Source organism: Bos mutus, chromosome 8, assembly GCF_027580195.1.
Source record: "Bos mutus isolate GX-2022 chromosome 8, NWIPB_WYAK_1.1, whole genome shotgun sequence".
In the NCBI taxonomy this organism is placed as follows: Eukaryota; Metazoa; Chordata; class Mammalia; order Artiodactyla; family Bovidae; genus Bos; species Bos mutus.
The window spans coordinates 58476368-58494836 of record NC_091624.1 but is presented as its reverse complement, the minus strand read 5'-3'; the positions used below and the strand labels follow the sequence as shown (position 1 = coordinate 58494836).

The 18469-nt window shown below is 36.7% G+C and overlaps 1 protein-coding gene across 2 annotated transcripts in view; it reads right to left on the bottom strand.

The window, feature by feature from the left end:
* The window catches only part of LOC102287414 (guanine nucleotide-binding protein G(q) subunit alpha), a 316088-nt gene that overhangs the window by 71401 nt on the left and 226218 nt on the right, over positions 1-18469 (bottom strand). For both annotated transcript variants that reach the window (XM_005892987.3, XM_070375738.1), the window contains exons 4-5: positions 11367-11495; positions 8799-8928 (exon numbers count right to left, since the gene is read on the bottom strand). In XM_005892987.3, the coding sequence (XP_005893049.1) occupies positions 8799-8928; positions 11367-11495 (259 nt within the window). The remainder of the gene's footprint in view (positions 1-8798; positions 8929-11366; positions 11496-18469) is intronic.

Sequence of the window (18469 nt, the reverse complement as noted above, 5' to 3'; positions counted from 1 at the left end):
GGCCACTTCAATGACAAAAGCAGCATTCTAAACAATAAATGGTGAGCTATACAATGTCATATTTATGGATGGTGATATTTAATAAAGTTGAGAAACAAACCTCAAATTTACTTATACGTTTATTAAAGTCCCAATCAAATTTGTGTTTTGGAATTTGATAGGCTGATCTTAAAATTCAAGTGAAAGACTAAAGGACCAAGAATACCCAAGAAAATTCTGAAGAACAATGAGATAGGTAGATTTGATGCTCCAGATACGTAAACTAGTGATTTTATAACTTCTATATTGCTACAGGAGTAGTAAATAGATCAAATAGAGGGCCCAGAGGAAGACTCAGGCCTGTAATAAAACTTGATGCACATCTCCTATGTCACTAATATCAGTGTGAAGGAGGACTATCGAAAGAGCTGACAAAAACAAAAACAAAAAACATCCGTTTAACGTTCTTGGAGAGCTACAAAGTAGTCAAGAAACACAGGTCAGGATTTGGGGAGGGACAAGTCTGGAGGAATGAGCCCAGGTTTGGGGGCTACTTTCCCAAGGAGTTATTTGCTGATTCTGGAGATGGCAGCTGAGAGACTTCAAGGGATGAGGCTCAGTGAACCATGAGGGATCTCGCAGGCTATGCACTAGGAGTGAGGGTATGTCCAATGCCCCTGCAGGCACTTCAGCTCAGGTCTACGGCCACCAAAAGCGCTAACACGACAATATCAAGGGTTGGCAAAGATGGGAAGCGACAGGAACTTTCAGGCATGGCTGGTGGGGCTGTAAATTGGTTCATTCACTTTGGAAAATACTTATATTTTCCAAATACTTTATATTTATTTATATTATACTTTATATTATATTTATAATACTTATCTACTAAAGTTGAAGATATGTATTCCTTAGGTGCCTTCAATTCTACTCCTACGTAGATAGGCAACAGAAATGCAAACCAAGGTGCACAAAGAGACTTTTACAGGAATATTCACAGTAGCATGATTTGTAATATTCCCCTATTGGAAACACACAAAAAGTCTATGCTTAGTAGAATGGATAAACAATTTGTGGTATTTTTAGGCAACAGAGTACTATTTGGCAATGTATTGATAAATGAATCAACTATATAAAATATATATAGCTTACAAATGTAACACTGAATAAAAGAAGCCAGATATCAAAGTTTACACAAATAGCATTTCATCTGTATAAAGGTCAAAAAACACACTATTTGACTCCCTTTGTTTAAAAGTTAAACACTAGTAAAAACTGTGGTGTTCAGTGATACATACTAAAGCATTAAAACTAAAGAGAAAAGCTAAGACGACATGACAGAACAGTGTTTACCTGCTGGCGGAGAGGCACTAGCAGGGCTGTGGTGGTCTTGCAAAAAGCAATGGTCTATTTCTTGACAGGGGTGTTGGACACACAGATGCTTTGTGATAAACCAATATGCAGTACATTTTTAAAATTTGTGTACTTTTCTTTATATACATGTGTATCTTTCAATAATTAAAAAGGTAAGAAAACATCAGTGGATATGGATGATGGATATTATCATTCCATAAGTGATACTGGATCAACTGAACAGAAATATGGCAAGAGTATATCAAATCTTTACTTCCTATCACACACAAAAATCAACTAGAGGTGTATAAAAAACCTAGGAAAAGCAAAAATCTTTTAAATTTTACTAGAAAATATGGGATATATCATCATATTCTATGGGGTAAAGTTAATTCCTATAACATGAAGTCTAAATACACAGCTTGTATTCATCATATTCTATGGGATAAATCATCATATTCTATGGGATAAAGTTAATTCCTGAAGAAAATACAATAATATGATCAGTAAAAGCCAAGAGTGAGTTGACCACATTATGATAAAAACTCTTCTCTAAGATAAAGTGAAAAGACAAACCACACATGGAGAATTTTACTGTATCACTGAAATAGTTTATAAAAACAAAGGTAAACAAAATCTACTTTACTGACCATTTTTGGTTTTATTCTTACATCAAGTTATGTATTTAGACTTCATGTTACTGGCCTGTCACAAACTTTGATGTTACAACACTGACTTACACTGAGATAAACTGGCTTTAGAAATTCTGATATTTGGTTTCCTGGAAGAGTATTTTACAGATACAATTTACGACCTCCTGCAGCATCTCTGTACAAAGTTGCTGGAACAGTCACTTGGAGGGCTCTGTCCCAGGAGAAACTTTTTTTTTTAAATAGACAAAGTGAACCCTGTAACAGACTATGATTACTTCCTTTTATTGGTTACTAAGAGACACTTGACTAAATCTATGAACTACCACTGGAAAGCTACCTAATTGTGTGGTTTTATTTCAATTCTTAATCTCACTCTCCAATCCTTACTGTCTTTTCAACCAGATTTTTTAGGTGATTTATTTTATCCTACTGTGTGTATGTGATTATGTACACACACACAAGCAGATATACACACAGAGAGACGCATATAATATTAATATAAAGGAAAAATCTAATATATGTTTATTAAAGTTTATAATTTCTGTTGATCAAAAGATATCATTAAGAGAATAAATGGCAAGCTACAGAGTAGAATAAGACGTTGGAAATACACATAACAAAAGGCTCAAACCCAAGAATATAAGCAACTTCCAAAATTAGTAAAAAAAAAAAAAAAAAAAATAATTCAAAAGAAAAATGAACAAAGTTGGTAGACAGCAGAACTAAAGTTCCAATCTGATGCCTTATTTTATTTTACTTAAAAAAATTATCATTTTACTTATTTGTAATGCTATCACTTAGCAACAGTGACAATCACTGTTTACACTTTGGTCTTGGTAGAAAATCTTCTATTTCCTTTCTTTTTTCAGGGGAAGGGGTGGATGCTAATAACCTTCTCTATATAATACTTACATATATATGCAATTTGTTGCGATTACAGAAATCAGATTATACCAAATACAGTATTTTACAATATTTTCCATTAAATTAATAAAAACCTATTTCAGAGATTATACTAATACAGGTTGCATGTAAAGTCTTTAAAAGATCTGCAATATACATCCACACAGAAAGTATCCTTGTGTATCTACTTCCCCACACCCCTACCAGCACCAAGTTCAGGCCTCTGGTTCAGACTCATAAACGGTGATCAGAACACTTCCTCCTGGCTCCCTTCAAGCATTGAGAACAAAGAAATTAAGAAGGAGCAAAATAATGAGCAAACAGAATGAAAAGGGTGTGTGATGGCATTTAGAAAAGAAACAAGTGGCTGAAAGTGAACAAAGGAATGAGGAAATGGGAAAGGGGTTAATTTTTTTTTTTTTAAGTAGGACATCTTTCAGGGGTATTCCTATTAATCAGGCCATGACTCAGAGATAACTATACTAATGACTGAGGAGCAAGATGTAGTTTCTGACTTCATAATTTGATTGAGAGTGGATAAAGGCGGGTTAGAACCAATCCCGCCAAGATTGGATACCTTAACTTTAGCTCTTACTTTTGGAGTTTGGGTTTCTTCTCCTCAATTTTTAGTCAGTTTCCTCCCCCCAGAGGAAAATTTTATCTGAGAAAAATTTCCAAACTTCACTTGGAGTTTTTAGAGCAGAACAAAGCATGTGCTTCACACTTTCAAAGAAAATGTTCAGGCTTTGGTTGCAGTTGAATAATTTCAAAATGGCTTTATTTAAAGACTTTTTATAAATATGAAAAAATTTATAAAGACATTTTTAATCTATAAAGAAAGCTGGGAGCAGAAGAATTGATGCTTTTGAACTGTGGTGTTGGAGAAGACTCTTGAGAGTCCCTTGGACTGCAAGGAGATCCAACCAGTCCATTCTAAAGGAGATCAGTCCTGGGTGTTCATTGGAAGTACTGATGCTGAGGCTGAGACTCCAATATTTTGGCCTCATTTGAAAAGACCCTGATGCTGGGAAAGATTGAGGGCAGGAGGAGAAGGGGACGACAGAGGATGAGATGGTTGGATGGCATCACCGACTCGATGGACATGAGTTTGGGTAGACTCTGGGAGTTGGTGATGGACAGGGAGGCCTGGTGTGCTGTGGTTCATGGGGTTGCAGAGAGTAGGACATGACTGAGCGACTGAACTGAACTGAAAGACTTCACAGAGGAGAAATATCTGAAGGAAACGCACATTTTACTGTTTGAAGATAGTTTAAAATCACAAGAGCAATACAGAAACTGAATGATTGGTGAAGGATCTCTGGCTGATCTACTACGAGTATAACAAGAGCTTAGAGATGGAAAAGAGTGGTTTCAATGCCTTGCAGGGTCAGTATTTTCATTCTACCTCTGTGTTCCTGGCTACATTTTATAGCTCCTCTTGCTTTTTCTCTGAGCTCGTCCCTAACTTCTGGAAGACACTGTGAAGCAGGGGAAAGAAAGCTGGTCTAGAAGGGCAGGGGAATGGGACCCTGAATGATCTTGCCCATGGCCTTAATCTCTCCATTCTCAGCAAACCTGATCTCTGCACAGGAGGCCAGCCAGTGAGATCCAAATAAGTAATGGTTTAAACAAGTTTTGAACAGGCATTAAGTGCTAAGGTATTACAAATGTCTACGCTCTCCTTTTACGTTTTTTTTTTAATCAATTAAGCAACGCTAAGAATCACATTTGAAGAATAAATGTTTATGGGAACCAATATTGGGGAATCCGTCTTGGTGCAAAGGAGGACCTGGGATATAGGAAACTATCTCAATATTTTAATAAAACTAAAACATAATTTATTGTGACCATTTCAAGAGGATTAATGTAATTTAGAAGCATACACACCCTGCTTATTTAACTTATATGCAGAGTACATCATGAGAAACACTGGGTTGGATGAAGCACAAGCTGGAATCAAGATTGCTGGGAGAAATATCAATAACCTCAGATATGCAGATGACACTACCATTATGGCAGAAAGTCAAGAACTAAAGAGCCTCTTGAAAGTGAAAGAGGAGAGTGAAGAAGTTGGCTTAAAGCTCAACATTCAGAAAATTAAAGTCATGGCATCCGGTCCCATCACTTCATGGCAAATAGGTGGGGAAACAGTGGAAATAGTGGCAGCCTTTATTTTTTTGGGCTCCAAGATCACTGCAGATGGTGATTGCAGCCATGAAATTAAAAGACGCTTACTCCTTCAAGAAAAGTTATGACCAACCTAGAGAGCATATTAAAAAGCAGAGACATTACTTTGCTAACAAAGGTCCGTCTAGTCAAGGCTGAGATTTTTCCAGCAGTCACGTATGGATGTGAGAGTTGAACTATAAAGTAAGCTAAGCATCGAAGAATTGATGCGTTTGAACTGTGGTGTTGGAGAAGACTCTTGAGAGTCCCTTGGACTGCAAGGAGATCCAACCAGTCTATCCTAAAGGAGATCAGTCCTGGATGTTCATTGGAAGGACTGATGTTGAAGCTGAAATTCCAGTACTTTGGCCACCTGATGCGAAGAGCTGACTCATTTGAAAAGACCCTGATGCTGGGAAAGATTGAGGGCAGGAGGAGAAGGGGACGACAGAGGATGAGATGGTTGGATGGCATCACCGACTCGATGGACATGAGTTTGGGTAAACTCTGGGAGTTGGTGATGGACAGGGAGGCCTGGAGTGCTGTGGTCCATGGGGTCGCAAAGGGTCAGACACGACTGAGCGACTGAACTGAACTGAGAAGCATACACTCAAAAAAGAAGTGTTGGAGAAAAAGAGTCCGAGTTTTTGTGATTCTATAAAAAGCTTGGTCTGTTAAGACAGTCCCTGAGTGAGTATCTGAGAAACAACAACATATTAGTGCTCAGATATTCACATAACAGAGAACCACAAAAACAGGATTAAAAGATGGAGTTTGGATCCACACTGATGACCTGAACTATGTTATGCAAATGCTTTATTGTGTTTTCTGGACTTTCATGGACACTGAAATAATGTACATGTGAAAGGATTACAGCAGAACAGCTGGCTCCATGCTGGTATGCTCTCACAGGGAAACCACGACAGCAAAAGGAATATGGAAATCAACACAGCTCTACAACCCTGATTATGCTCACCCACTGTTTGACCTCATATTTCCTTCTTCCAAGAAAAAAAATAAAGAAATTCATTCCCCAAACTCTTGGAATACAGAATCTAGACAGACAAAAGCATATCTACATAAAAATTCTGAGGATGAATACATAAAGCTTTAAAATATTAAAAGCCAAAGCAATAACCTAAAATAAAATACGTCCTTTAAGTGCTTTTGCTAGTGGTCTGCAATGCGTTTTCCACAGTTCTCCAAGATAAAAAGCAACTGTCAGCATCCATTCCCACTTTTTTCTCATGAATATATATCAAGGGAAGTACAACAAAGTCTGCTTTGGATTAGAGTTATGAACATCAGATTTCAAAAGAACACAATGTTTTAGGAGTTTATTCCAGCTTTGTCTCACCAAATACTAAAAATGTGGGGAAAGTAGAATTCTATAGTTCTGAGTTTTGTTAAAGATTTAAGAAAGTAGAGAGGCAATGACATTTTCATATATTATTCTAACTGGAATATAAAAAAGAATAATGGACTACATCCTGACATTTAAAAATACTTTTGATAGTGTTTCCCAATTACCAACAGTGATGACTATGGATAACATGGATGAAGAAATTAATGAGCAGTATTATTTTTTCTTATTATATTTAAGACCATCTCTAGTACTATCAATCAGACTTGACTTGATGTTTGAGAAAAGAACACCATAAAATTACAAGGTAGGCTTAAAAAGTATGCACAAGCGATTAGGGAGTCCTAATGAATAGTAATCGATTTATTATTTTAATTTGCAGCATAAGACATCACCACAGGAATCAAGAAACTGATGTATTTTTAGATGTACATACGTACCTATACATTGAATGGCAAGTTACTGTGGAAACTTTCATTCTGTGGAAACTTTAACTGGATTTATGTGTTAGAATTAGCTGATGAGTTGCAAGTTTTGAAGTGGTAAACTCATTAGCATTAAATCACAAAATATATTTCTTTATAAATATAATGCATTTATCTTATATAAAATATGTATTGGTAAACATTTGTTTTCCTCTAGCTATAGGTAAATAGTGGCAAAAGAAATTAAATTATGCATGCTTCTTATATTTTCTGTGTAGCTGAAAACATCTTAAAATTTTATTTCACTGGACAGCAAATTAAAGAAGAGAAATGACGACCTTTATAACTAAGGACTTTCTCTTCTCCTACTCTCTATACTGACAAAGGCATCTTTCTTTTTATGAGGTCCTTTAGGCCAGTGTCAATTTTTCCCCCCATTTCTGTATCTCTTTAGATACCCTGGTATCGAGCACATAGTAGAATGAGCCCTCGAAATATCTTTTGTCTTGATTCAACATTCAAATAAGTAAAAAATGTTGTCATGTTCTTCCAAAATATGTAATGTCTTTAAAATATTATATCCAAAGATTATGGAATAACAAAAAGATATAAAAATAAAAATACATGTTGAGATATCATAGCTAAAATTCTGATGGCGACTGCTTAACTCAAAAGTGTGATAATTCTCATATATCTTATACTTTGCAGGCACTTTGTGTTGCAGAAGGCAAATGGTGATTAAACCTCATTATTAAAAAGAAGTCCCTTAAATAACAAGATATACATGAAAAAGAAAAAAGAACTTCTTTGGTTCAAAAGCCATATACTTGTAACCCAGGAAACATTTGAAATTTATGAATAGGTAACTTATCTCCATATGGGATATTTGTTCATCAACTTTTTATCAATCTTATATACAAAAGAAATGCTAAGGAGGACTGGGTCTGTATTTTAATGGAAATACTAACACCTGGAGAAAAATAAAATATTTAAAAGGACCAAGAAGCCAGAATTCTTGTGTACCCCCAAAATGTACAAAATAAGAAGTACATTTTAATATGCCAGATCTTATTTTAATCAGCCTTTGGGGATTTCTCACGTCCTTCTCTTTATTTTCTACCCTATTAGGATGATATTTAACATCTGCTATTGGCATGTCAGTCTGCAAACTCTGCCTCTAGCGGGAAAAGAATGGTGTCTTCTCCATTTCCCCAATACACACACTGCACTCCAGATCAAAGTCACAGCTTTATATGCCCCTTAATTATTCCCCACAGTCAACTCTGACTCATGATGGCGCCTTTATCATCCTAAAAATCCTTATTTATACTTGTTAGAATTTCCTGCAATAGGGAGATGACAAGCCTGAATCAGCTCTCCAGACAGTCATATCAAGGATGCTTTTTCATTCACTCAGTGCTTTGAAGAGATAAAGTTATGCAATAGCCTCCAGAATTCTGTAAGAGCAGCGAGGCCACATCACCAGGACACTTCTTGGCTCCAGAACAAACTGATTTAGAGCCCAGCTGCAAAATCACTCACATTTGCCAAGAGAGATTTTGAGTATTCTTTGGGACCCACCCCTCACACAAACAATGATTCAAACAAAATGAAAACAAAACAAAACAGGCTGACTCACTCCAGCACTCTTAGCTCCATCCTGTAGGAAGAAGGCTATAGAATAGTGTGATGATTAGCCTAGGGATTTCTTGGTTATTTTCATTTTCAGAGCCTCTGTCTAGTGTAAAAAGTATCAAATAGGGTCTAATTAGACCTGAACACACAGACCTGCTCAAACATCTTATTGTTCTAAGTGGTACAACAGAGTTATTTGGGTTATTTAAAAAATTCTCAAATCAGTACTCAAGAAAGCAATAAAGTCAGTTTACCCCAAGCCCTGTCAGTTATTTGTATCAGATATTAAAATGATAATCCATTGCCTGTTCACAGAACACTCACCTCATTGTCTGACTCCACGAGAACTTGATCGTATTCACTAAGCGCTACTAGAAACATGATAGAGGTGACGTTTTCAAAGCAGTGTATCCATTTTCTTCTCTCTGACCTCTGGCCCCCTACATCGACCATTCTGCAAGGTTAATAACATTCATATTAATAGCACATAAAGAAAAGCATTAATATAAATACAGCTTTACTTATAAACTTAAGAAATATACTTTCTGAAGAGAATGGTCACCAAAGTCAATTCAATTAATATTTATTGACCATCTACTAATTTTCTTTTACCCAAAATCAAAGTCAAGACATTCCACATAACAAATCATTGCAGTTACTAAAAAATTACCTGGCATGTATGAAAATTATGACTTTGTAAAAAAAAAAAAAGAAAAAGAAAAGAAAGAAATCCTGTGCTAAGCCAAGCAAAGAGGGTGTTTTATTTGACCAGGCACAGAAGAGTCAGAAATAAAATGAGTTTTATTTGTGCTCAGCTCTAATGGCAAATACTGTCTTCAGTTTCTTTTCCTATAAAATGAGAATGAAGATCTTCATGTATTTCTCAAGGAAGCTAGAAATGTTACCCAGAAGCTAAAAGTATTACCCAGAATGAATAGCAGTAGTGAAGGAGAAAGTAATAAATTTTCATTCTGTTTTCCTATGTGAATTTAGGCTAGGTTAATCAAAGGCATTTAAAAGATGCAAGATGCCATACATTTCAACATGAGTGTGTAAATATTCAAGTAAATGCAAACACAATCCCACTGATCTTCAAGCATTTGAGGCTGTTTTTTCCTTCCAATATTGACAATAATTTGTGCAATCATGCCGACAACACGGTGCAATAAGCCTTATGCACAAATCAACTTGCTATGCTGCTAGAAGTCATGAGTATAAAATTAAAATGCTGTAAGAAGCCACCATATGAATTATTTCAAGAATTTGTTTCTTACACATCAACTCTGTGCTAACTCATTGCTCAGGAACCAACATCAATTAACTTGAATGCTAATGTACACATGAAAATATCTAGCAGAACTTAATATTGAATCAAAGTTTCTTCAAACTGTTGACTAAAATGTGCACAACGTTTACAAGATAAATATTTTCAGAAAATGAGAGTTTTAGGTACAAAAGTTTGAGAGGTGGGTTCTGAAAGTGTGTGTTGAGACTGCAGTTGTTCTTGGTGTCTTCCTGGCTCTCAGTGTCAAACCTACATTAAGAAATCAAGGATGTTCCAGTGATTGTTTTGAGAAGTTTTCATGAAAGAGATATCTGAGGGGCAAAACAATGGATCCAGGGAGATCTATGAACTACAGACATCAAAACTAGATTCTTAGGTCTTTATAAATATTAAAATGCTGGCTCTTCTCTGGTGTTGAGTGAATAATATGTTCATTTATATGAAATCCTCATTCCCTGAAATCCTGTCATGCTAAGCTCTATAAGCTTTTGATTGTAGCAAGAAACTATTATTCTGTCATTACTTTTATTGAAGTACCAAAAAATGTCCTTTAAAAGCTAGTGCACAAAATGAAGGAAACAACCTCCCAAGATGGAATAGTGACATGGTTTCAGATTTCACTAATCATAAAGCAAAGAGGAGATGAAAATCTCCATGAAATGCTACATGTTTTCTGAAAATATTCTAGCAAGGTTAGAAGCAGATGGAAATGTGGTGTTTCAAATTAAAGATCTCTAAATGCTATGAACTCAAAACTTAATCCAGAATGCTGAAGATATAAGGAACCTTAGTGATCATTTAATGTAACCATTTTATTGATGAAAAAAATGATGCTCAGAAGTTCTTTCCGAAGTGTCACCCTCTTTATGGATATGTGTAACAGAGTAGTGTATGGCAGCCAGATGCCACCGCAGGTGCTGAGACTGACTAGAATAAAACACACAGTGCTTTGCAGGCGATGATGAAGGACCCGCTTATCAGAGTAACATGGCAGAGTTACCGTAGAAGTTACATTAACTCCCACTTCACAACCCTGTGTTCTATGTAGCTGCCTTAAATGGGATGGGTTCTTCCAAGTAACTCAACTTTCTAGACCCAAAAACATATTCACACGGTTTCATTCCTCCATGTACCATGTGGCTTGTATTCTAACTAAAAGTACATCTGAGTGATTGTGTAATAAGAGGTTAAATGAAAGCAGTCTTATTTTTTCTCATCTTGAAAAAAATTAGACTACTTCTGCTGAAGACCCAGAAAGAATAGCAGTAGTGAAGGAGAAATAAATAAATTTTCATTCTATTTTCCTATGTAAATTTAGGCTAGGTTAATCAATGCATTTTTAAAACCATGTAGTTTTAAATTTTTGAAGCAACTTATTTTGATTTCACTGATTTCTAAGTGATTTAATCTGAAATAAGAAACCTGTTCATGCATTTTTCTTCTACTTCCTCTCTCAGGGACACATTACTTCATTTGTGTATCTAATGATAATAATTGGTATAAAGGTGTTATTGTTTTAAAATCTATACATGATTTCAATATATATTCGCCAACGTGCTCTAGGTGTTTAAGAGCTCGGAAGTGGATTTTATGGACTCAGTTACTACCTGAAAATGACACTTTGTAAGTCGAAGGGGTATTCGATGATCCCTGTGGTGGGGACTCGAACTCTGAGCACATCTTGTTGCGTAGGCAGGTAGGCAGGGTCGGCAACGCGGTCCAAGTCATTAAGATAGCTGGAGGAGGGAAGACACAGTAAGAACATCAGTGACACCATCACACATGGCCTGCTGGTGGAGAAGGAAGGGAAACAATGCATCCTAAGAGAAAAGAAAGAGAAAATCACAAAGTGACAGATGCAGTCAACCTTCCGCAAGTCAGAGCAAGGTTGTCCATCTATGATGGTACGGTTCACAGTATTTCTCATTTCTTCTCTTACAATCAAACAGAACCCAGACCAAAAGTAAAGGGGGAGAAGAAAAGAATTAAATCAGTCTCCTGCCCTCTACTTGTTTAGCAGGTCTGGTGATTGAAGTTTTAAGCAAATAGCTTTTTAATTATTTACACAAATGTTATTTGTATAAATAAACAGATAACAGAGTGACACATAAGGTCAGGATGCATTTTTTTTTTTTTTTTGCTTTTTTACAGAACACCAGAGTCCTTTCCTGGAATGTATTTCCTTATAAGACAAGAGTATACTATGGCCTCAACTCTATCCAAAGTTTGAGTCATTCACAATTAATGTGAAGCCACAAGATTTCTAGCTACTGAGGCATCAATATCTAAGGCCAGATATTCCCAGTGTATAGAATCATCACACCTAAACTTTAAATTTATCTGCTTATATAACACTTCTCCATTAAAAAAAAAAAAAAAGCTTTTTCACTGTGAAATAATTTTAGGCTCACAAGCAGCTGCAAAAATATTACAGAGAATTCTCCTGTGCCCTTATTTAATTTCCCCCAAAACATCTTATGTGACCATAGTACATTATCAAAACCAGGAATCTGACACTGATCCAATAATATTAACTAAACTACAGACGTTATTTAGATTTTGTCAATTTTTACACACACACACACATTTTTGGAGGGTATATACAACTATGAAATTTTATTTCACATAAAGATCTGTGCAATCACCACGACAATCAGGATACAGAATTGTTCTGCTATCAGAAAAACTTCTTTATGTTACTTATCCCAATTCTAACCCCTGGCAACCACACACATGTTCTCTATCAGTAGAGTTTTGTCATTTCAAAAATGTTATATTTTATTCTCTAAAATTACAAAAATATTTGCAACTGTGAGAATCACATAATTGGTGAGAAATCACATAACTGATGAGAAACAGGTAAATATAACTGTTCTACATGGTATCCTCATGATTTCAAAGAGACCCTATATTCCCTTTGGCCCTGAAAGGGATGGAGCACAGATAAGATTTCAAAACATGCAACTACAAAGGATATACAGAAAGTAACTAACATGTGAATAAGATTTAAAGAAAAGGTAGAACCATTATAGACACAAAAGAGACTATATCCTCAGTACCTTTATGCCCACGAACAAGACAGAGTGAGTTCTGAGACACAGAACAGGGAATGTCTGGTGTGAGGCATAACTTAGCAAGAGCAGGAATACTCAGTTGACATGACCTATCCAGGATAAAGACTTTGTCTCACCCTCAGTTATTCCTTACTACCTAAACGAGTGCCTGGCAAATAGTACTTTGTGATTATTTGCGGATTGGATGGATGATTTCCTATGCTGAGAGTTAGTTTTAACATTATTCAAATATCCTTCTTACTAGTGGTGTTTCCATATCAATGATACAGTTAAATTTGAAACTGAGTAGTGAAAAAAATACCATATTAAGTCTCTAAGATTCATGGGATCCTAAAACAGTACAGCCAAGTCTGGCTTTAACAAAGAAATAAATTACCGCCTTTTTGCAGCTGTATCAATTCTTTAAGACAAAAAAGTATTAGTCTAGAAATTTTTAATACAAAACAACTAATGAGTATTCTAGTGGCCTTACCTCAAACACATCAATGATGCTCTAGCTGGCAATTAGCTCTCTGCTGACTGATAGGAACCAGCCTGATACTTTTAATTATTACAAAAGTAGCTAGGGGACAAAAGGAGGGAGAGGCTGGGAGAATATGAGCTTGAAAGGCAGGAAAGAAGTATAAAAATGGACTGGACTCCAAATTTGAGGCAATTTCTTGGCACAGTCTTGGAGGTGCCTGATGGGGTTAATGAGTCAATGTTCTGGGAGGTGGCCTGTATCTCATTCTACAGATAAACCAGCTCATCACTCCATAAATGTAAATATAACTGGTTACTCTGTATAATGGAGTATTCTGATTTACCAGGTACTAATTTGAAAAACTTGAAATGAACATACATTTTGAAATCTGCAAGATCATCATTTATTTAACTATCATTTACAAAACTTTAATTGAGAGGAATCAGAGAACTTCCAGTTCCCATTGGCAAGCTTGTTTAGAAACAAGCTGCCCAATAAACCACTTCTACTCACTTCACCTTATCCAGAGGTCAGAACAGAAAGTGACCAAGTCTTGTACACAAGGTGTTCATGTGTTCCAGTGGGAAGAGAAATTGTGGCTTTCTGCTTCTTGAAGATGAACTCAACAGAACACGCATTGCCACTTTGTTTTTAAATGTGCATTTTGCACAGAGGGCTTCCCAGGTGGCACTAATGATAAAGAACCCGCCTGCCAATGCAGGAGACATAAGAGATGTGGGTTTGATCCTTGAGTCAGGAATATCCCCTGAAGGCATGGCAAGATCCCCTGAAGGAGGGCATGGCGACCCACTCTAGTATTCTTGCCTGGAGAATCCCCATGGACAGAGGAGCTTGGAGGACTACAGTCCATGCAGTCACAAAGAGCTGGACATGACGGAAGTGACTTAGCATGCAGGCGCATGCACTTTGCACAGAATTGAAAGAACCAGCATATGAAGTGGGAGATTTCCTGTCACACTGCACGTGAGAACCTTGCAGGTCTCTCTCTCCAATTCAGAAGGGGAACTGAGCTCTGGGAAAAACATGTTGGAGTAAGAGAGAGTCAGGATACACATCTGCGACTGAAAGCCACTGACCTGAGTTCAGAGGCTGCCCTAAAAGTACTGTCAGTGGTGTGTCTTCCTGAACCTCGGGCACTACTGAGATAGTAGCTAAATATCTGAAGCATTCACACTTGCAAGAATATTTTCCCCCTTCATCTTTCTTTTGCTACCTTTCAATATAAGCATAGTTCAGAGAGTAACAACATCAACCTAACAATTAGCCTATACTGGGCACCTGCTGCTTGCTAGGCTCTATTCTGTCCATTCATTGCCCAGGTTTCAAAATATTTCAAAGCAAGGAAATGGTCATTAAAGATTCTCATACATTTCCAATTAGCTGAAAGCAAACTGCACTTCTTGTCTGACATTCTTGTTGTCTTGCTTCAGTTGGATGGTGGAAAGAAAGGTCCAATTCACTGATGTAGTCCAACAAAAGAAAAAAAAAACACAAAAGGAACTGGTATCAAGGTCTGCTAGTTGCAACATACATTATCTAGAACTGGGACCAAGTCAAACAAAATTCAACCTAGAACACCCCAAAACAAGACTAGAAAAACAGAACAACAACAAACCCTCCAACCAAACAAAAGACATATGAACTCTCTTCTCCTACAGGAAGATCTGGGTGGCTCAGAAGCTATACCAGGACTGAAGAGAGGCCAATGTGGACAGCTTCTACCTGCATTAGCCTCAATCCCATGTGGCCCCCTCATCCCGGGCTTCAGGACTTGGGAGGGACTCACAGCACCTCCTGCATTTCACATTTGTTTAGGGAAAAAAGCCACTCTATTCCTTTAGAAATGGAATTCTAGCACGATAAGACTAGTGCATGCTCATTTGTTGATTCTCATCTCATTCTGAGAAGAGGTAACAATGGAATAATCTCTTAACTGAATTGCACTTTCCACCGAAGCACCTCCTATTTGGGAGGAAAATTTTGATGGAATATGGGAGGGATGGGTTCATGCTGGATTATTCCATTCATTTAACCTGTAACAGAGAAACACTGAGGTCTGGACAAACTTATATTGCAGAGTAAATTCGGAGAGTTAATTATAGCTATAATTTGTTTTGTAGGAATGATTTTGAGTGGCTGCTGAGGTCATTCTTGGGATGTTGCTATGGTGACAGGTACAAGGTACATTTCCAAGGCAATGTGTATGTAACAAGTGGCTGGTAGTAGCTCTTTCCTGATGTCAGAGAGAGAAAACTCCATGGTTCACATGGGACTTATTTAACTGTCTAGGAGTGAACACTTATTTAGGATTGTGCTAGAAAATGGGACGTTTAGTCGATTAAACTCATTTTACTCCAATCCATTCATGGGGATTTAATCACTTGTCACTGCTTTGAGACACTTAATAATTGAAAACTTTATAACTGCTTTAAAAAAAAAAAAAAAACTCAACATTTTCCCCACAGATGACTGCCCATTTAGGGTTCTCAAACTCCATGGGGTCAGGGACCATGACTCCCTTTGTCAGTGGCTGGTCACAAATACTCCACCAAGGGACTGGAACATAGCAATTGCTCAACATGTGACCCAAATTAAAACTATTTTATAGAAAACACTGTAGTGGTTAGAAAGGTAGGTTATACCTTCTAGGAGAAAACAAAAGAGGATGGGGGTTGTTAGGTACCCATCTTCATGTAACTACCTCTCTGGGTTATTAGGGGCCTGCATTGTGCAAGAACCAAATTCTGAATTAACATGACTCTGATGAATGTAAAGACAACACAGAAAGGAAAGGCAGTATCCATTTAACTTCATTGAGTTGATGTGCTTCCTAATATTCTTTTAGGGCCTGGCCACTGAATGATATAATTGGTATATCCGTTTTATGCCTATCAGTATCAAGCTTTCAGGCCCTGGAATTCACTCTAATCCAGGGCAAACAGAGGGAGTGGTCCCTTATTAACAGATGATTGTGACACAATATCTTTAATGGAAGAAACAGGCTTCTGATGGTGTTCAGTGAAAAGCAAGACAACAAAGAGACTAGTGTTTGTAAAAGTTCCATGGTTCCTTTCCTACCATGAAAAAACGCAAGGTCATTCTGAAATTCAACAACTATCTTGATGGGAGCTGAGGAAATGAAGGTCCCCAGGATATGATCCCTGCTTGAAAGTTTACCAACTTGTGGGAAGAAAAGGGTTATATGAAGAGGAGGAACAGGGAAGTTTATCAGGGAAGGAAAGAATGTGTATATTGGAAAGAGTCATTTTCTGGGAAACTTTCTGATGTGTCTCTAATCCTTGGGGATTATCCACGAAACATCCTTCTCTTGCATGACTGATTTATATGAAAGACTTAAGAAAATGATGCCCATTTGTTTATAATTATACTTTGTAATTGCTAAATTCCTTTTATACTTAACTTCAGGATCCCATCTCTGGTTGCAGAACAATAATAAATTCATAAACAGGATATAATCCATTACTTTAAATGATAAAAAATATATGGGATAAACTTGAATATCACTATAATAATATGCTCCAAATTAAATATGGTATCTCTCTTCTGAATATTTTTAAAAGAGATTCCTTATTTTTTGACAAATTTGTCAGTAACAATTTTGAAAATGTTCGTCGCTCAGTCGTGTCCAACTCTTTGAGACCCCATTGACTGCAACCTGTCAGGGCCCTCTGTCCATGGGATTCTCTAGGCAGGAATACTATTTTGAGTTGACCTTCAAATTTAATTTATGCTCCAATCTGACATGTAATGAGAACTTCTTTAAAGTAAAAAGAAAAAGTCCTACTCTACTACCTATGACTAGAAGGATAATTGAAATCTAAGCCAAGAATAGCATAGAAATTAGAAATTCAAGCAGTTTTTTTTTTTTTTTTTTTGGGAAAGAAACATGAATAAAATTTTGAGATGACTCAGTGAGTAAACTGTACCATATTACAGCCAGGGTTAAAAAAGTTAACACAAGTATTAGGCATACAAGCCTATACCAAAAGGGGGAAAGAACCTATGGGTGGTAAGTAGAAAAAGAAATCTCTGACACTGGGTCTAAATCCAACCAAACACAGTAAGATAACTGAATATAGCACCTTGGAGCATTTAATGTAACAACACTATGGCCCATGTATTGGGGTTCTTTAACTCCTATGTAAGAGCCTCCTACCAAGGCTGTATTAATAAGAGATTTGCAGTTCAAGTCAAATATTAAGATGAAGTCCTGGCACAGAAAATGATTCTGGGTAGAATTTTACATTTTTAATTATTGAAAAGAAGGTTAGAAAAACTAGGTCGACTTCATTAAAAAAAAAAAAAAAAAAACTAAGACCTCATTGTAAGAGGAACAGTTTTAGGGTACTTGAGATCCTGTTTGACACTGTCTAAAGCACTGGAAGCTAAGAAACTAGAAACACACAGTCTCCGTATGGTTGCAATGTGATTACAGGATTCAAAGGAAAAAAGTAAAAGAAACTGTCAAAGTGAACTTTTTTTTTAAAAAAAGAAAGGAACCATTCTGCAAAACTGCCATCCTGCGGGGATGGTCAAGCACAGGTTTTGGTGAAGACCCACCTATGTGCCCCCTTCTCCTTTGGTAGATCCTGCTGTTCAGAAGAGCCTGGCTGGTAATCTGGTTAGGTGGCTTAGCTGCCCAGGATTTCTGATTACTCATTACACAAACACTTTTATCTTCTCAAGAGCTCAACTTTCATTTTTCCTCTTTAACATCTGGTACACCATGATCAGAGTTCAAGGAGGTACAGAAGAGAATTTGTTTGTAAGAAATTATTTGTTTTAAATACAAAATTCCAGATTTAAAATAAGATCACCTAGTGGTAGCAGGGGGCTACAGTCTCACAGTTTATGAAAGCTACTCAAAGGAAAATATTCTGTGGGATAAAACAGGAAAGAGCATGTATTTCAATCTTTCTTTGCCAAAAAACTAAACCAACTCAGAAAATCAGATTTTTTTGAAAGTAAATTAAATAGCTCATAAAAAGATACTATATCACTACATTTATAAACAGTTTCAGAATGTTATATATGGATAGTTGATCTCAATGTCAACCATAAAGGGACTGACTACTGGTGTCAAGTGGGGAAGGAGCTGGCAGCTATATGTGATTCAGGCAGGCTCTAGGAC